Source organism: Lichenostomus cassidix, chromosome 14, assembly GCF_008360975.1.
Source record: "Lichenostomus cassidix isolate B80296 chromosome 14, HeHo_3.0, whole genome shotgun sequence".
Taxonomy (NCBI): domain Eukaryota; kingdom Metazoa; phylum Chordata; class Aves; order Passeriformes; family Meliphagidae; genus Lichenostomus; species Lichenostomus cassidix.
This window is the reverse complement of record NC_139495.1, coordinates 13962850-13981936: the sequence shown is the minus strand read 5'-3', so window position 1 is coordinate 13981936 and position 19087 is coordinate 13962850. Positions and strand designations below refer to the sequence as shown.

General features: G+C 64.7%; 2 protein-coding genes across 3 annotated transcripts in view; one reads left to right on the top strand and one right to left on the bottom strand.

The window, feature by feature from the left end:
* Positions 1-19040, top strand: part of CORO7 (coronin 7) — a 35203-nt gene extending 16163 nt beyond the window's left edge. Inside the window, exons 10-28 of one of the 2 annotated variants that reach the window (XM_085075059.1) lie at positions 14787-14841; positions 15032-15089; positions 15179-15324; positions 15755-15850; positions 15925-16098; positions 16214-16346; positions 16425-16600; positions 16675-16783; positions 16879-16965; positions 17059-17201; positions 17279-17383; positions 17506-17591; positions 17667-17808; positions 17919-18008; positions 18086-18202; positions 18284-18419; positions 18526-18617; positions 18700-18786; positions 18868-19040. In XM_085075059.1, the coding sequence (XP_084931185.1) occupies positions 14787-14841; positions 15032-15089; positions 15179-15324; positions 15755-15850; positions 15925-16098; positions 16214-16346; positions 16425-16600; positions 16675-16783; positions 16879-16965; positions 17059-17201; positions 17279-17383; positions 17506-17591; positions 17667-17808; positions 17919-18008; positions 18086-18202; positions 18284-18419; positions 18526-18617; positions 18700-18786; positions 18868-18873 (2038 nt within the window). In that variant the 3' untranslated portion in view covers positions 18874-19040. Of the gene's footprint in view, positions 1-14786; positions 14842-15031; positions 15090-15178; positions 15325-15754; positions 15851-15924; positions 16141-16213; positions 16347-16424; positions 16601-16674; positions 16784-16878; positions 16966-17058; positions 17202-17278; positions 17384-17505; positions 17592-17666; positions 17809-17918; positions 18009-18085; positions 18203-18283; positions 18420-18525; positions 18618-18699; positions 18787-18867 lie in introns of both variants that reach the window. The other variant, XM_085075058.1, reaches the window with a different exon arrangement.
* VASN (vasorin) lies at positions 5392-12584 on the bottom strand. The gene is made up of 2 exons (XM_085075060.1): positions 12496-12584; positions 5392-8050 (listed from the first exon to the last, which is right to left on the bottom strand). Exon 2 carries the CDS (start codon positions 8038-8040, stop codon positions 6031-6033), a length of 2010 nt encoding a protein of 669 aa, XP_084931186.1. The 5' UTR covers positions 8041-8050; positions 12496-12584; the 3' UTR covers positions 5392-6030.
* Positions 19041-19087: the final 47 nt, after the last annotated feature.

Below are 19087 nucleotides of genomic sequence, written 5' to 3'. Positions count from 1 at the left end.
GCTGGCCTGGCGTCACTGTGTGGGTGAGAAAATGGGAGGAGGAGGAGGAGGAGGAGGAGGAGGCTGTGCCTTCATCCCACCAGGGTGATGGGGGTTTGGGGCACTCCAGTTGGGATGTACTGGAGGCCACCAGCTCTTCCCAGGGCTGCTGGAAAGAGCAGCCTGTGTGCCAGACTGGCTCTGTGATGGGCCAGGATGCTGGGGCAGGCTGGATGGTCGGCAGCCAATACAGGGCCTGTGGTGTGGGGCTGAGTGAGCTGTGACAGCCCCTTGGCTGTCCTGCCAGCATCCCCCACGCCGGGGTGTCGGCTCTGGGCTGGCGATGGCAGCAGCCAGGACAGACAGGAGGGGAGAGGACCAGTCACGGGCACGGTGGGGAGGTGCTGGTGTGGTGGGAGCAGGCAAAGAGGCTGCCGGAGCATTCCTTACCCTCCTGCCAGCTCCCGGGGGAGCAGCTCCCAGCTCCGCTGCTCGCCAGCTCTGCCAGCACAGTGGGCAAAGGCCACCAGCCATCAGTGTCCAGTGAACACTCCCCGGGGAGGCCGAGGCATACAGCATGCTGCAAGGGGACACCTTGGGGTCCATTACTGCTCTTGGAGGAGAGTCCAGTGGGATTTACACCGAATCCTCGCTGGGCCGGGGCGAGCCAGCCGGGCTAAATGGGATGCAGGCGCGGCTGCGCTCAGCCCCCTCAGCACAGGCTGCAGTTATTTTGGCTGTCGGGTTTATCGGCGCAGGAATGCGGCTGGCGGGCGCTGCCTGCGCGTCACTCCGAGGCCCTGCCGGCCCGCGGCTGCGTGGCGGGGCCAGCCGAGAGGGGCTGGGGACGGTGGGGGTGAGCGGGGACCATCCTCCCCCCGTGCTGGGGAGGTGCTTTTTTTAGGCAGCCACGCCGGGGCCACCGTGCTTCCAGCCCCAACCGCTCCTGCCTGTAAATCTGGCGGAGATGACAAATGGCAGAGGGGGATTTGGGCTGGCTCCCGGCGGAGGTGCCGAGCGGGGGCTGTGCTCTCCCTCCGGCAGAACCATCCCGAGCTGGGCCGCGACACTCAGGAGCCGTGGAGCCATGGCAAGGGCACAGGGTGGATGGTCTTGGGGTCACCAGGTTCCCCTGAAAGTACTGCTTGGATCAGTCTTAGAACTGGGGGACAGGGACTCAGTCCCCAGGGGATGATGGAGGAGCAGTGGGGCTGGCTGTGGGTCTCCGGCGTGGCCGTGGGTGCCCATTGTGGGGCACGGAGATGTGTAGGGCAGCGCAGCAGTGCCGGCCGTGCCGCGAGCGAGGCGTGGGGAGCTGCAGCAGCAGCAACTCGTTGAGGCTCTTTGAGGAAGCAATCAGTGGGCGGGCAGGAAACTCATACCATTCATTACTGACGCCAGGCCGGCAGGAAGGGGAGTCCGCATCCCCACCGCATCCCCACCGCGCCGCCGAGCCGGCACCACGCGTCCCTGTGGCACGCCAAAGCAGGGCCATGGCGTGCCCCAAGGTGGGGGTCACCCCAGCGTGCTCACCCTAATGCCCACAGCCATACCAAATCCTTCAGGCTGGTTGTGCCCCTATCCAGCATCTCTAGAGAAGAGGGCAGAGAGTGGGAGGCACCAGCCCCATGCATCCACACATCAGCATGTGTCTTTTAGGGGTTCTCCTTCCCAAATCCTGAGCAGGTGAGCTATTTCCGACCACACAAACCTCATTTGCAAAGCACCCCAAGTGTGCCAGGGCCGTGCTCAGGAGCTGACCCCGCCCATGCCCAGACCCTGAGGGAACGGGAGGTGGGAGGTGCGGGTGGCCCCCGCCCCTCTCTGCGCCCTGGTCCTCAATGTGCCGCCCCCGGGTACCTGCTGTTCCTTCAGCTCGGGTTTTGTCCCCCCTGGCCCCCTTTAATTAGATCAAGGAGCAGCGGGGCAGGAGCCAGGAAGGGGCCTCAATAGGTTATTGTTGCCCTAAATTGTAACCAGCACTGGCGGGGTTGGGTTACCGGCTCCGACTCGGGGTCACCGACCAGACCCCGCTGCCGCGCGCCCGGCGGCCGGCCCAGCCCTGCCCGGAGACGGTGCTGTCACCGCCATGGTGACAGGAGAACAGCGGCTTCCTTGTGTCACCGCATCTTTTGGTGTCCTGAAAATGTCCCCAGGGAGGCTGGGAGTGCCACGGCCAGCTCAGGGCTATGGCTGGAGCGGTAGGGATGAGGTGCCCGGGTCAGCTGAGGTCCCAGGGAGCCATGTCCCCATGGCATGTGCCAACAGTGGGCATATCCCTGCAAGGCAGGACGGTGATGGGGCTGAGGGATGGGGACAGCTGGATCCCCACCACCCTTCACGGTGCAAAGTCTGAAAGAGACGGGAGGTGCCAGAGCTGGGACCTGCCTGCAGCAGGGAGCTGGCAAAACAAGATGTTTGTGGAGGGATTTGGGGCCGTTTGGCTCCCCCAGCGCTGGAGCAGGACATAGAGGAGTCCAGGTGGTTCCCTGGGGACACTGCCCTGGGGTGCTCAGTCCCAAAAACCCAACCCATGCCCCTGCCCCAGCCAGAGTCCATGACTGAGCCAGCTCCTGGGGTCAGGCTTGCTGCCCTGGCATCTCCCGGGTCCAGCCCTCATGTGCGCCAGGGCACCCGACCCACCAAGGCACATGTCCCCACTGTCACCCTGCCACCTCTCCTCAGGCACCAGCTGCAATGGGACCTCAGTGGCTGGTCCTGCTCCCGTCCCACCTGGCACCTTCTACACTGCTTTTTCCTGGGGCTTAGCAGCCCTTTTGGGTTGTGGTGGGTGTTTGGGAGTCTCTGACAACACCCACCTCAGCAGGAAGAGCCCTGAGCAGGACAGGTCCATTCTTGTCCCCACCCCTGTCCCAGTCCCCTTGCCGATCCCAGAGGTGCCTGGGTTGACATGTGCTTGTCATCAGTGGGAAAGGGGCTTTTCCTGCCCCAGCTTGGCTACCACCCTCAGGCACAAGGAAGGGGAGAGGACACGCCACCCCGCCAGGTGTCACCCCAGTGGGACCCATCCCTTGGGGCTCCTGGGCAGCCAAATGAAGGGGTTAAGGTGGGGCAGCCGCCCAGCCCATGTCGCCTGTCCCGTAATTCCACTGGGTAAAAATAGCCCAGCGCTGGGGCGGGATGGCAGCACCGAAATCACTCCCAGATGAGCCACGGCCTCGATGGCCAGACGGTGCTCCCTGGCCTCTGCAGCTTTCCAGGAAGCTGATGAGCTCCAAATCTCTTCCTGGCAGCGCTGGGGGCTGTGTGATGGGCACACGCCTGTTCTCCCCCCATACAGCAGGCATCCAGACCCCTGGCACCAAGGCAGGACCCCTCGGGGCTCTGCTCCAGACGTGGAGACCTGGGGGACCCAGGGGACCTAACTTTAGTTTCCGTGGGGCCATGCTGGGCGCAAAGGGATGATTTCTTGGGAGACTGGAGCCCTCCAGCCTTGCCACGTCAGGGTGCAGGCAGGTTTTACCCCGGTGAAGCCAGCGGCTCCTCCCGTTGTGGCTCCCCGCCGAGCCCCCATCCTGCCGGTGGCTCTGGCCGGGGCTCTCACTTACCGGCCCCGCTGGATCGCACAGCGAGAGGGATTTTTTTTGGGTCCATTTCAGGGGGTTTTGCAATCCTTCGCGGCGCTGATTCAGCTCGCAGGAATTAGCAGCGCCGCACGATGTGCCGCTCGGAGCCGCTCTTGGCGCGCGATGGGGCTGGCAGTGGCCAGGGGAATTTTGTGCCTGGGTTCAGGAAGCCACAGGGGCTGGGCAGTCCCATTTTGGGCACTGCTGCTCTCCCGCAGGGCTGCCCGGGTGCAGACATGGGTGTGGGTGGGGGCGAAGCCCTGCCCTGGCTACAGTGTCCCCACCACCTCCATGCCAAGGCTGAACCCTGCTGCCCCCTTGTACGGCTAGCACCCTAAAATCCTTGGCTGGGAGTGTCCCAGGGGTGCTGCACCTGCCAAAGCTGAGCCGACTTTGCTTCTGCCCTCCTGGCATCTCCACTGTAGCTCCATCACTTTGGAGCTGCTGGAAGCTCCTCCAGAGCAATGGGATCAGCTGAGGTGCCAAGGGGGTACCCAGCACCCAGCTGGCATGTGGGGGGGTCCCCTGCAAACCTCCAGCTAATTACAAGTGGGCCAATCAGCTTCTTTAGAGGAAGGGCACATCATGGAGGCAAAGGAGGGGGGAAGGGAGGGGGCAGAGGAGGCTGGAGGGCTCCTGACGCCGGTGCCGACGTGGGGACACGCCAGGGGCTGGCTCGGGCTCGGGGGGCTGTGGCGGCGGCCGGCCGGGGGCACCCGACGTGAGGCCGCGGCTCCGCCAGGGACTTTTCTTCTCTCCTCCTCGCGAGGCTGGAAAATATACAAAGCTCGCAGTGAAAATATTTACACAGCAGCAATTTTGGGAGGAATTTGGGATGTTAATTTGAAAAATCTGTGGGGAGAGGACCACAATGGGCCCTTTGAGCGGGCGAGCGTGGCCATCGCAGCGAGCCGCCCGCGCCGGCGAGGGGCCCCTCCTGCCGCTGCGCCGGCTCTAATGGGAGCCAGCCCTGCCGGAAGCCCACCTGGGAGCCGGGGGGCTGCGCCAGACGGCCCCGCCGACGCCCCGCGCCCCTAATTGCATCCAGAGCCGCTCCCTGCCCCGGGCGAGCGGGACCGCGGGGCCGGCGGGGTCAGGGCCGTGTCCCGCGGCGGAGCGTTCGGCTCGGAGCGGCACGGCGGTGACCCTAGGCTTCAGCCCCGCGCTGTGCTCATTCTCTCCAAATCAAACATACCTCGGCGGGCAGGGCCCCAACCTGGAAAATTCCAGCCCGAAAGATAAAGGATTGGAAAACGATTAAAACCAGAGGGTTGGAGCAGAAACCACTTGGCAGCGGGAACGTGCCGAGCGTCGGCTCGCAGCCCACCCGGCTGGGGCCAGCGCACAAAACCGGCTGTTCCCGGGGCCGGGCAGCGGGGGCTCTGGCTGCGGCCCCCGGGCTGGGGGGGCCACGCAGGCTGACACTTGTCACGGGCGATATGGGGGTCCCGGTGCCGCCGCGGGTGACGTCAGGAGGTTGGGCTGGGCTGTTTGTCCCGCAGCTGGCCCCGGAGCCATCTGGCAGGCGGGGAGGGATGAAGTAAGGCTGGATGATGCGCAGGGCAGGGGCTGATTTGAACCTCGTGGCCTCTGTTTTGGTAACACCTCCTAAGCGCCCGAGGTGGGGGGCAGCGCCCTGGGGGTAAAAACGCCCAGAGAGTCGGGAAAACTCCCCCCTCCCCTGCCCTGACTCATCCTGGCGCTCGCCAACAACAACGGGAGGACACGCTGACCTTCCCGCTCCTCTGCAGGGGACACGCTGCGCTGCCCACACCCCTGCCTGTGATGGGCAGTGCCTGCCAAGGTGCTCAGGGCTGCACAGAGCTTTTCGTTGTTGTTATTTTAATTGTTTTAGGTTTTTGGTTTTTTTTACAAAAAGACACCCTTCTGATCCACCTTACAAAAGAGATGTACACAAACCTGTACTAAAAAAAGTTTTCCCAGAAGAAATGGGAAATAACAGTGTATAAATATTCTCTCTGAGTTCTTAAAGCTTCAATTCCCGGTTTGCCTGCTCGGCACTTCCTTTGGCCCGGGGGGGCCCGAGGGTCCCAGCTCCTCGGCCAGGCCATATTGCTCACATCAGCTTCCAGGGAGTCGAGTCATGGGCCGTGCTCCACTAAAGGACCCTTGTTACCAGCACGTGGGCGTCCCTCAGCCGAGTCACAGCAGCTTTCTCTTTAGCAGGAGCTAAAAAAAGCCCCCCAACGCCCAAATTAACCCCCTCTTCTCTTGCGCTACCCACGTTCTAGGTAGAGTCACAGAAATCAAGGCACAGAGCAGTAAAACTCGTGTCTCCTCCTGAAGTGTGGCAGCCTCTTGGAAATTGCACATTGTGTGACTGGGGGGGTTTCTGCCTCAATTCAGTCAGCTCCTTGGCAATCCACATCCCAGAGGGACAAGGCCAGGTGCTGCCGCTGGAGCTCAGCCCTCCTGTGTCCAAGGCTCTGGCAGCCCTGTGGGCTCAGAAGTAGGAGGGTTTGAGCCCCGGGGTGTTGTTGTTGCTGGGGTAGTGCGACTGCATGAGTGGCACCTCACACTCAGAGCTGCCAGAAAGCATTGCCGCCTCTGGCACCTTGCAGCCATGGCTGCTCAAATCCCCGTTTTCCAGGCAGGCTTTCACCCCTTCCAGCTCCAGAGGGCCAGCGTCCACCCCAGTGCCAGCATGTGCTTTGGCCCGGCGGTGCCTGCGGTAGTACATGGCGGCGGTGACCACCACCACCAGCAGCAGCGCGGCAGCCAGCGCGGGGACGAGGATCAGGGCGAGGTTGGGGTCTTGGCTCTGGGTGACAGGGGAGTGCTGCTGCAGGCTGAGGGGCAGAGTCTGTGCCTCGGCGCAGTGCTCCTCCTTGGGGACCTCCCCCAGCGCCCCGATGCAGATGCGGTAGGTGCAGTTGGGTTTCAGTGCCCGCACCGTGTACTCGGAGAGCGATGCTGGCAAGCGCAGCATCACCGGCCGCTTGTCTGGCCCCGACAGGTTCCGGTAGCTCAGGCGGATGCCCTTCAGCTGCGCCTTGGACTGGACGTAGTTGTGCAGGTCCACTTTGAGGGAGGTGCTGCCCACCTGGGCAATGCTGACCCGCCGGCCAGGCTGTGGGGCTGGTGTGCCCGGGGCAGGCGTGGTCCCCCTCACCTCCACCTCGCAGTATGTCCCAGCAAAGCCCACGGGGCACAGGCACTCCAGGAGGTTCTGGGCACCCAGGTGGCAGGTGCCGCCATTCAGACACGTGCGGGGGGGACAGATGGGCGCCAGGGGGCTGGTGGGGGCTGGGGCATCACTGAAGGGCACCGGCGTGGAGCTGCCCTGGGGGTCCCTGGCCCTCGAGGTGGGTGCAGCAGTGCTGGGGGACGGTGGCGGGCGGTGGGTGGTGGGCAGCGGCGCAGGCGGTGGCAGAGTGGTGGTGCGGGGTGTGGTGGGCGTGGGCGTGGTGGTGGGGCAGCCAAAGTCAGTGTACTGCAGGTGGTGGAGGAGCTTGCCGGAGTTTTTAGGGGGGAAGTGGCAGCGTGTCTCCTCAGGGCGCCTCAGGACCACGCCACTGGCGTTCACCCACTGCACCAGCCAGCTCATCTGGCAGATGCAATTGAAGGGGTTGCCGGCAGCAGTCATGGCCCGTAGCCTGGGGAAGAAGCTGGAGAAATCCCGAGGGATGGTGTTGATGTTGAGGTTGCTGATGTCCAACTCCTGAAGGTTGTGGAGGCTCTGGAAGTCCTCAGCCGGCAGTTGGGAGATGCGGGCATTGCCAGCCAAGCTGAGCCTGGTGAGGCTGCCCAGCCGCCGCAGCACCGCCGGGACGCGCTCCAGCAGGTTGTCAGAGACGTCCAGCTCGTGGAGGTTGTTTTGGACTTGGAAGAGCTCTTCATTTAAGCTCGTCAGGCCCAGCCCTGCAATCTTCAGGGACTCAATGTTGACGGCATGGAAAGCCCCTGTTGCAATGGCGGGGATCTTGTTCCAGCTGATGTCCAGCAGCAGGAGATTGGGCAGGTCGAGAGGGGGAACAGCCCTGAGCTGGTTGTTCTGCAGCTTTAGTTCCAGTAGGTTCTCCAGCGTGTCAAACGCAGCAGCATGGATGTGCTGGATCCTGTTCCTCTGCAGGTAGAGCCGCTCCAGCAGCCGCAGCCCATGGAAGGTCTCATTGGTGATCTCCTGCAGCTGGTTAGAGGATAGGTCCAAGTTGACAAGCTCTGTCAGGGGCTGAAAGATGTTTCTCTGGATACTGGTGATCTTGTTTTGCGAGAGGTCAAGGAGCTGGAGGGCGGGCAGCCCTGCAAAGCTGTCCTCATTGAGCGTTGTGATGCCATTCTCAAAGACATAGAGGGAGAGGGTGCTGGGGGGCAGCCCCTGGGGCACTGTCTGGCCCCGCCTGGCTGCACACAGGATGGTCTTGGGGTCCTGGCACTGGCAGTCCACAGGACATGCCCTGGCCAGCTCCCACCAGGCCAAGAGGAGCAGCGTGCAAAGGATCAGCTGGTTCATGGTGTCGGCTCTGCGGAGAGACAAACACAGACAGGGTTAGGGGATGGGCCCTGCTGGGGGTACCCAGGGCTGGCAGGGCTGTGGGGCACCTCTGAACCCTGCTCTCCCTCCAGTGCTGGTGAGAGTGAAGCAACACGGGGGCTGCCCTCCCCCTCCAGATCCCCAGGATTTGGGGTGTGGTACCTTTGCACACCCCAGGCTCTACCATGAGACACGTCCCACTGGTATTGGGGCTGTCTTCAGTGGGGCACCAAGACCTTCCCCAGTACTCACAAGGGCCCCAACCTCCCCAGCTGCTCGGCAGGGTGCAAATCAAACACGGGGGATGCGGAGAATCAGAGCACCGGGAAGGGGTGGGAGCCTGGCCAGCCTCCCCTGCACAGAGCTCGGCTTAACCCTTTGCTTGTGCCGCCATCCCAGTATCCACAGGGGCTGCTCCTGCCCAGATCACTGGCAGCAGCAACCCCTCTTGGGGACAGGGGTACACAGAGGTGGCCTGGGCCACAGAGTGTGGGGCTGGAGGAGCCACTTGTGTCTCCACAGAGTGGGGAATACTCACCCCCAGCCAGCCCCTGTCCCCACAGCTCTCCTTGCTGTTCCCCTCCAGGGACTCAGCACCATTCCCTTGAGGACTGGATCAGCAGGGATGGGGGGGAGGATGCTCTGGAGTGAGCAAGGCTGTAACCACCCCAGGCCCAGCTCCCCATGGATATCCTGGCCAATGTCACAGCCACTGTCTTTGTCCCATAGGGCTCCTCTCTCAGCCCCATCTTTCGGCCCTTTTAATGGCACTAGGGTGGGCCAGAGACTCACAGTCCCCTGCCACCCCATCTCAGGGTCAGGGGGAGGTGGCAGAGGGGCGTCCCTGGGCAGGGAAGAGGCAAACCCTTCCCCAGCCCCATCTCTTGCCACCTCCTGCCTGGTCAGAGCTGTTGGAGCTCCAGGCAAACACCCCCCCTGCAGCTCACAAGGGGCCCCCGCCGTGTGTGGGGGGCTGCAGGTCACACGGCAGCACGTGCCGCCTGCCCCGGCCCCGTCAGCAGTGCAGGGACACCACATCCTGCACCAGGAGGGTCTGGACCCGTGCTGTGTCCTCTTGTCCTCCCACCAGGGTGTTGGACAGGGTTAACACTGCGGCTGTCTCTGTGCTTGTCTCTTCCCGAGCAGCCCCCCCGAGGGTGGGGTGCACCCGAGGGTGGGGTGAGCCCACGGCTGGGCAGGGTCACCACAACTGCCTGAGTCACTTGGCCTGACCGGCCCTGCCCTGAGATGACCTGTGCTGTCAGCCCCTGACACTGGGGAGGAGCTGTGCCACGTCCAAGGGGTTACTGTCACCTAGGGGTCACCATCACTGCATCCCCTGCCCAGCAACCCCAGCTCAGCCCTCCAGCCGCTGCCGGGTCCCCCTGCACCCCACATCACAGCCGGGCTGCCAGTCAAGTGAAAAACACATCACAGAGATCCTGTGAAGTGCTTTTTGGGGCTGGGGGCAGACCCGGCACCCCTCGAGGTGGCTCCAGCATCCAGAGCGTGGTGGCTGGTGGGAGAGCCCTGGGCGCAGGGTGCTGGCATGCCAGTAGTGCCACGGCCGTGCCAGCCCGCCCGGGTGGGCAGCGCCGGAGCGGGGCCAAGCCTGCGGGATGCTGGCGAGGCCGGGGCTGGTTTTGCAATGCCAGGGTCGGGTTTCGCTGACGTGTCCCGTGCTGCAACCAGCTGCTGACTCCAAGTCTCTCTCGTCCCTTTAATTACGCTGGCATTTCCTCCCCGCCTGCCAGGCTCCCCGCTCCGGGCAGGTTCGGCCAGCCCGGCCACGGCCGCGCATCCGCGCCCGGCCACGAGCGCCGGGTAGGCTGGCACGGCCCCGCAGCCTCCGCCACCGCCCCTCGGCATCGCCCGCTCCGCCGGCACACGCCAGCATCCCGCCAGCGCCCCGCCTCCCCGACACGATGCTGTTTCAAGGCAGAGGAGGGTTAACTCAGCCCAGGACATCCCCCAGAAACGGGGGGCAGGGGAACAGCCTCTCCAGGTCCTGGCAGGGTCCCCGAGGGCGGAGAGGGGGCCCCGTTTCTGCTGGAGGTGTTGGGGCCGCCCTGCCAGCGGCCTGCTGCTGCCTTGGCTGGGCTCCCCCACGCCTGCACCGCAGATATTTGCCGAATTATTCATATTTTCCGGCTGCGGGGAGGATCTGGGCTCAGATTCCCCCAGTCCCGGCTCAGCCTTTCCCTGCCAGCCTGCTGGGGTGGGAGTGCCGTGTCCCCTCCTTCCCTGCCTGCAGCCCCCCAGGCTGGGCCACCCCGCTGCCTGCCCAGGGCAGGGACTCGGCAGGGGATGCCCTGCTTTGCACTCGCCTCCTGTTTTTAAGGACGAGGCAGGTCCCCGCACTGCAAGGTGACACCTGTGCAGGACAGGCTGGAGGAGCTGGAGAGTCCCAGCCTTTTCCCGCTCTTTGGGGACCTCGGGGAAGCAGGCACAGCCAGGATGTTCCTTCCCGCACCGGCAAATGCAGACAAACAAAGCCAGTGTTGTTGCTGGCCCGTGGGCTGCCACCTCGGCTGGTGGCACCAGAGCAGGAAGGACAGGGGCCCTGCACCGTGCAGTGACAGGGAGGGACGCGATGCCTTTGCCAGGCGGGATGCAGGCGCTGCTCCCCTCCCTTACACCCCTCAAAACAAGCCGATGTCAGCACGCGCCCCCTCCCGAGAGCCAGCCGGGGGGATGAAGGATTAAGCCCTTAACCCTCCTCCCCTTCAACCCACCCTGCACTGCCGCAGCTCCCACCTCCTCCTGCTCCCCTCCCTATTTAATTAAAGTTTCCGCAGCAGCCCCGCAGGAATGCAGGCCTGGTTATTGCATTCCCCGGAGCACTCGCCAGCCCCTCCATCGCGCTCCTGCCCCTTTGACCCGGCCGCGCTCCCCATCTCAGGTGCCGGCAAGGAGAAAAACCAGCAGAGCCGCTTCGCCGGCAGCCAAACCGCCTCGGGAGGAGCCGGAACGCCGGCGGAGGGTGGGAGGAGGCCGGCGATGGTGCCACGCGTGGCCCGGGCGGCACGGGCAGATTCCTCCGGAGTGACTGGGGCGGCCGCGGCTGTCCCCGAGCGCTTCCTCGTGCCGCGTCCCGCCGGCAGAGCCAGCCGGGCAGGCAGCGCTTGCATCAGGGCCACCCGGCGAGGCCAGCCGGCCTTGGCGTGGCGCGGGGGAAAACAGTAATTAGTGTCATCCCTGATGGCGGCACTGCCCAGCGCCGTGTGGGCAGCGGCACAGCTGGGTCAGGGCAGTCTGGCCGCCCCAGTCCCAGCAGGATGAGACCTGTGGGCGTGGGGCACACTGGCAACAGTAGGTGTATGGGGGAGACATTACTGAGGGGTTTTGGCTGGGGAGAGGAGTCTCAAAACTGGAGCATCTCTGCTGGGATGTGTTGGCTCCTATGGCAGTTGCCAGCCTAGGAGAAAGCCAGGCACGGAAAGGGACATTTACGCCACGGTGGCCCAACGTCACAGCCAAAGAGGGTGACAGGCACCAGCACTCTCCCAACACACGCTGGGTGATGATGAAGCACGCGGGGAGCTGGCTGCAGGAGAAGCAGTGGGGTATCCCCACCGGCCGGCAGCCAGGCTGGCCGGTGGCCCTGCTGGCACCCGTCCCTCTGCGCCAGCCGGAGGGAAATCCTTGTCGGCACTGCCTGGGGACCTGCTTGGCCCCACAGCGGGTCAGTGACCCAGGATATGAGCTCCTGAGAACACACAGAATGAGGGCAGCCAAACCCCATCCCAACCAAGCCCTCCACTGAGGAGGGTGGTGGTGGACACTGCTGCCAGCAGCTCCCACCTCTGCCTGGCCCCAGAAGGAGAGCCCAGCCGCCACGTCTGCCGGGACAGAGAAAGCATGGGATGGGCCCAAGACCATGCTGGTCTCGTGTGTGTCCTGGAGCCCTTCTGCTGGCAGAGCACTTCGCTGCCACCCACCCATGCTGGATGGAGCCATGCTCCACGTTAGCCCCAAATACATCCCTCCACTTGCCCATGATGGGTGCAGCACCAGGCCGAGATCCCTGGGCCAGACCCCAGTGCATCCCATGGCAGGACAGGCACAGGCAGGGACAGGTGACCGAGAGCCCTGTCTGTACCCTTGTCCCAGTCGACCGCAGTGCCATCGCCCCAGCCCAGCCGAGGCCCTGCCACCAGCCCAGGAAGGGGCTAGCCTGGTGCCTGTGGTTCAGCTAAGGCCTCGCAGGGAGCAGGGCACGCCGAGCCTCACCCGAGGCCCCGGTGACAATCTGTCACGCCGGGTGCCCAGGCCACACCGGGTGCCCCACGGCTCGGCCCAGGCCCACCAGGGCCCCCCCACCCCCTGAGCCCGCGGATGCCCGGCAGAGCCCCCTCCCGCCTGTAAGCCGCCGCCCCACGAGCCCCGGTGACCGTGTGGAGGGTCGGGCGGTGTGGCGGCCGCGGGACTCACCGTGGCGGGCGGTGCGGGGCCGTGCGGGGCGGGCGGTCAGTCCATGGCGGGAGCACAGCAGCGGCCGGGCGGACGCTCCCCTCACTGGCGGCGCCGGGCAAGGGGGGCGGCTTTTAAACCGCGGGGGCGGGGCCTGCCCTCCCGCCGGGCGCCCATTGGCTGAGAGCACGGAGGGGGAGGGACACAGCCGCCACGGAGGCCCCGCCCCCCGCGCACCTGGGGCCCGACGGGGGCGACACCGCGGGGACCCCCGGGAGACACGGGACCTCGGGGACCTGGAGCCACAGGGCGTCCCGGGACACTCAGAACATCTGGGGCCTAGAGCCACAGGGGGTCCCGGGACCCCGGAGCCACAAATACCCCCGGGACATTCAGGACCTCTGAGTCACAGGGTCCCCCGGGATCCCTAGGACCCCTGGGACCTTACAGTCACAGGGACCCTCAGGACATTCAGGACCTCTGAGTCACAGGGGCCCCCGGCACCTCCAGGACCTTGGAGTCACAGGGATCCCAGGACCACCCAGGACATTTGGGAGCTCAGAGTCACAGGGACCACAGGGGCACTCAGGACCTCTGAATCGCAGGGGCCCCCAGGACCTCCCAGAGCCACAGGGACCTTGGGATTTCAGGAACTTCCAGAGTCACAGCGCCCTCCTTGATCCCAGGGTGCCCAGTGCCCCCCAGAGTCATAGGGACCACCAGGACCCCCAGGGACTCCGTGAGACCTCCAGGACCCCTGGACTGCCAGAGTCACAAGGATCCCTAGAGGACCCACAGCATCTTTGGAAGCTCCCAGACCCTCCAAATCCTCCAGGGCCTCCCAGGACCTTCAGCATCCCTGGGGCTGGGGTCTCTGGGATCCCAGCTCCCCTCATGTGTATACACACAGGTACAGGGGTAGATGCAGGTATAGATATCTCCCTCATATCCCCAGCACCCATGGGACCCTTGGCAACCCTGGTAATAATGAAGACTGGGTGTCCTCGGCATCCTCAAGGACCCCCATATCCAGTGTGTCCAGGGTAACCAGGGACTCTGGCACCGATGAGCCCCAGTGCCCTGGGATCCCGGTCCCCCTATGCCCCTGGCATCTGCAGAGCTCCTGCCACCGTGTGCTGGGGGACAGGGGGGAAAGTGGGTGGCCCTTGCAGGGCTGTCCCCTTGTCCCTCTGACGGCAGAACTGTGCCTAGTGCTGCAGGACAATGCTCCCTGTTGGGCATGGTGAGGATGGCACAGGTTGAGCTGGGATAACCAGGCACTCAGGGTGCCCTTGTCCCAAACCTGCACCACTTTGGTGGTGGCAGTGTGGGTGACAGTGGTGACAGCGGGGCAGGGGACCCCAGTGCCTGCCACGGGCCTTCTGAAGGTGTTTGCCTAGGTTGTGCCAACAGTCCCGGGGCAGTCCCATACCACCCATAGCTATCCTTCATGGCATGGGATGGCATGGAACAGCTCCCTCCCCTTGGCACAGCCACAGAAATGTCAGCTAAAGTATTATATTGTCCCTTTGGTCTCTGCCTGCAGCTCTGCTTCCTCCACCCCTGCCGAGGGAAGGCACAGAGGTGGCTCTGTGCTTCTGTCACCACTGTCCCCTCAGGCCACTGAGTATTCCCTGTGGTCTCCTCCTGCCACTGAGCGTCCCCCCAGTCATGGTCCCCTCTGGCCATGGAGCAGGTCCTGACCACCGCACCATCTGGCAGGGGCATCCCCCCAGCCATGGAGCACCCCGGCTGCGGGCTGGGATAGGGTGCAGGACAGGGAGCAGGGACACGCTCCAGCTGGCACAGCCGGGCCGCAGGGCACTCCCGGGGCTGGCAGGCTCCGCAGGTGTCAGGGGAGGCGGGCGGTGTGCCGGGGTGTGCCACGCGCCCGCCCCGAACTGGCCAAGCCGGCCCGGCCGGCCTCAGGGCAACCCTGCGGGTGTCAGAGGCTTCCCCGAGCGAGGCCGGGTGCCATGACCTGGTACAGGGAGCAGAATGCCCCACGGCTGGGCATGGCTTGGCAGCAGGCACCGTGCAGCCGGGGCTGGAAGCAGATGGCAGTGACATTCTGCTGCCAACCTGTCACCCCATGGTGGGACAGAGTACTGTCGGTTGAGGACCAGCCCAGCACCCTGTGAGCACCCCCAGCACTGGCACTGCCCTCCCATCGAAGCATGGCATAATCCTGCCCCACGCTTCCCCAGGATGGGGTTTGGGGTACGCATCTGTGGGGGAACAGGATCCAGCCCCACGTCCATTGGGATGCTGTGCTCTGAGAACCCCTGGCTCAGCACCTCCTTCCCTTGCAGGGTGACCATCCCACTGTACGACGCTGACACAGGGCTGCTGGTGCTGGCAGGGAAGGTGAGGTCCCATAGATAGGGGGTGTAGGAAGGCACCGGGGGGACAGGAGGATGCGGCGGGGGGTACTGAGGTGCAGCTCAGTGCACGTGGGTGCAGTGGGGTGCAGTGGGCTGCAGAAGGGTGCATGTGGGTGCAGTGAGGTGTTTCCTACAGCCTCGCTCATTCCCTGTCCCCTTTGCCTGATTTCTAGGGAGAAAACCTCCTGTACTGCTTCGAGGCAGCCCCTGCGCAGCCAGCACTCACCCAGGGTAAGCAGGTCCCATCCCACCCTGATCTCTCCCGGGGGTATCACCCCTGCCTGGCCACCCACCCCACGGCCACCCTGCCTGTCCCCCAGTGACCCAGTGCCGGACGGAGGGCAGCACACGGGGTCTGGCGGCCGTGCCACGCCTGGCCCTGGATGTCATGGCCTGCGAGGTGCTCCGTGTCCTGCAGCTCACTGACACTGCTCTTGTCCCCATCAGCTACCTGGTGCCACGCAAGGTGAGGGGGGCTGTGGGTTGCACTGTCTCATGGGTGCCTGGTGTCATCTCATGGGTGACACGTCACCAACGCTGGATGACAAAAGGCACCCGGCTGCAGTGAGACCCCAGTCCCCAGCCTGGGGAGAGCAGGAATAGAGGTCAAACCTGGTTGCTGATGGTGGGTCACAGTCTGGGTGCTGGATTTGGGAAGCTGGGTGCTGCATGCAGGATCGGGGTGCTGGAGAGTGGATGCTGACAGCTGGGTGCCACCTGCTGGGTGCCGTTGTGCAGTGAGAGCTGGGCACTTCAAGCAGCTGAAGTTTGGGTGATGGGTAGTGGGGTCTGGGTGCTGGAAATGTCTGGGCATGTCCAGGCGCACCCCAGCTGCAGCAGGACAGAGGCCGTGGGATTTCAGGAATACCCAACTCTCTGCATCCCCTCTGTCACAGTCTGTCCAGGAGTTCCACGAGGATCTGTTCCCCGACTGCACAGGGACGCTCCCAGCCACTGACGCCCAAGGCTGGTGGGCAGGGGACAGCCAACAGGTCAGTGTCACCAGGTGGGTGTCCTTGCTGGTGGCATTGCTGCTGCCCCATGCCCACCGCTGTGCCCAATGCAGGTGGCGAGGGTGAGCTTGCACCCTGCACGGAGACCCACGGAGACCTTCACCTCCCCCATCATCGCTGGCACCCGGCAGCCAGCACTGGGCATTGGCCACAGCGACACCAATACCAGCCACAGCAACACCAGCCACGCTGATGCAGATGCTGGCCACACCGATGCTGACCAGAGTGTGAGCATGGGGTGCTGGGAGAGCACTTTGGATGCTGAGGGGGTGGAGGTCCCTCCTGCTCCAGGGAAAGGCTGGCACACCAGCACTCCCTGCCCACTCACACTCTCTCCCATAGGAGGCCAGTGGCTACTCCTCGCCATCCTCACTGGCCTCACCGGGCAGCGCGGCCACCTCGCTCTCAGCCAGCACAGGCCCCTCCAGCGGCTTCGCCAGCAGCCCCAGCCAGAAGTCCCTGCAAAGCATTTTGGGTGAGCGGGCGGTGGGGTGGGCTGGGGTCTCACACTGAGGGGGATTCCGGGTGCTCACCCACCCCTCGCCCGCTCCAGGGCCCAGCTCCCGCTTCCGGCACGCGCAGGGCCGAGTGCTGCACCGCGACTGCCACCTCACCAACCTGCGCGGGCTCAGCCTCACCACGCCGGGCGAGTGCGACGGCTTCTGCGCCAACCACCAGCGCGTCGCCCTGCCCCTGCTCTCTGCCGGGGGCCAGATCGCCGTCCTCGAGGTACCCCGGTGTGGTGTGGAGGCCACCATGGTGCTGGGTGTGCCGTGCTGGTGACCCCTGACTCTCTCCCACAGCTCTCCAAGCCTGGCCGTCTCCCCGACGCAGCTGTGCCCACCATCCAGAATGGCACAGCGGTGGCCGACCTCACGTGGGACCCCTTTGACGCGCAGCGCCTCGCTGTGGGTACGTGTGCCAGCCCCACCAGAGTGTGCCAGGAGAGTCCCCTGGCTCCAGACATGCCAGATCACCCATTAACCACTGTCCCTCTCGATGCACAGCGGGCGAGGATGCCAAGATCCGGCTGTGGCGGATCCCTGAGGGAGGGCTGCAGGAGACCCTGCAGGAGCCTGAAGCCATTCTCCGAGGTGAGAGGACACAGCAAGCACCCCACGCTGGGCACAAGCCAGCCTGGTGGCACCTACAGCTGGGGACAACCACACACTGCTCAACCTCACCAGGTCACACGGAAAAGATTTACTCCATCCGCTTCCACCCCATGGCATCCAATCTCCTGGTTTCCTCCTCCTATGACATGACCGTGCGGATCTGGGAGCTGAGCGCCGGCCGGGAAGTCTTGTGCCTGCAGGGACACACAGATCAGGTAAGGGATGACAAATCCGGTGACACCTGAGGGGCAACTTTGGGACATTTGCAGGGGTACAACATCTGTCTCTCCAGATCTTCAGCATGGCTTGGAGCCCGGATGGGAAGAAGCTGGCAACGGTGAGCAAAGACGGACGGATACGGCTCTACGAGCCACGGCGCAGCTCTCAGCCTCAACAGGTATGATCAGCACTGGGGATGGGCTGCAGAGCTGGAGGTGTGGGCAGCAAACCCTCCCCGTGGGCACCTGCCTGCACTCCCAGCTCTCTCGGAGCAGGCAGAGTGACCTTCACCCCACACAGGAGGGCCCAGGTCCCGAGGGGGGACGCGGAGCACGTCTGGTTTGGGTTTGTGGTGGTGACTACCTCCTGGTGTCCGGCTTTGACAGGTAAAGAGGGGGACACATACCAGGGCAGGGGTCCCCAGCGATACTGTGGTCCCCCTCATTGTCACCTCCCCACAGCCGCAGCGAGAGGAGGATCCTCCTGTACCGGGCACAGGCTCTGCCTGAAGGACCCTTGTCTGTCCTCGGCCTGGACGTGGCCCCTTCCACCCTCCTGCCCTTCTATGATGAGGATACTAGCGTTGTCTTCCTCACTGGCAAGGTGAGGGCTTGCCCTCCAAAAATCTGAGGGGTTGCCTGCATACACCACCCCAACAGTGTGGAGGGAACCCTCCATGTCCCCTGACAGCCCCTGTCTTGCTCCATCCCCAGGGTGACACCAGAGTCTTCCTCTACGAGGTGACCCCTGAGCCCCCCTATTTCCTCGAGTGCAACAGCTTCACCTCCAATGAACCCCACAAGGTAAAGGGGGTCTGTGCTGCCTGTCTCTGACCCTCTACCTGTGCTGCCAGACCCCACTCACACTCCCACCCCACCAGGGCTTCGTCTTCCTGCCCAAAACGGCGTGTGAGGTGCGGGAGGTGGAGTTCGCCCGGGCGCTGCGCCTGGGGCAGAGCACCCTGGAGCCCGTGGCTTTCCATGTGCCACGCGTCAAGGTAGGTGGCAGAGGGGACCGGCTGTGTTTTGGGAAGGGGACAGGAGGCAGGGCGCCTCCCTGAGCACCCTTGCCCCCGCAGAAGGAGTATTTCCAGGACGATCTCTTCCCGCCCACCCGTGTGTGGTGGGAGCCGGCCCTGAGCGCGGCTGCCTGGCTGGATGGGCAGGATGGGCAGCAGCGCCGTGCCAGCCTGCGCCCCGCAGACATGGTGCCAGGTGGGTGCAGGGGCTGGGCGAGGATTCCCGGCCCTCCGGGATGGCTGTGGGGGCCTTTGGCCACGGGGCTGAGCCCTCCCGCCCCATGGTGACACCACTCTCCCAGTGAGCGAGGCCCCCAAAGAGGCTCCGGCGCGCAAGTTCGTCCCTGCGTCTGTGTACCTGGAGGAGAAGACGGATGAGCAGAAGAAGGAGGAGGTGGGTGCTGGGATGACCACCCTGCGGCGGGGCCGGGGGTGATGCCCAACGCCCCACGGCTCTGCCCGGCCTCTCTCCACAGCTCCTGAATGCCATGGTGGCCCGGCTGGGCAACCGGGACGACCCACTGCCCCAGGACTCCTTCGAGGGCGTGGACGAGGACGAGTGGGTGAGTGCGGGAGGGGGACCCCCGACCCCCGGGTGAGTCCCACCCGGCCCCGCCGCGCCCCTCACCGCCGGCCTCCCGCAGGACTAGGCTGGACCCGGCACCCCCAGGAGAAGCCGGGACACCCAGGAGCAGCCGGGACACCTCGCACCCGCCGGGCCCGGCGGAGGGACCAGGAGGAGGAAGAGCAGGAAGAGGAGGAGAAGGCGCAGGGGCCGCCGCGGGCAGGACCCGCTATTAAAGCCGCTGCACCAGCACCATGTCCTGCCGTGATCCTGGGACAGCTGGGGAGACACAGGGGGAG

What these genes read in the sequence shown, in the direction of transcription:
- VASN (XM_085075060.1), bottom strand. Translation starts at nt 8,040, where the DNA reads ATGAACCAGCTGATCCTTTGCACGCTGCTCCTCTTGGCCTGGTGGGAG.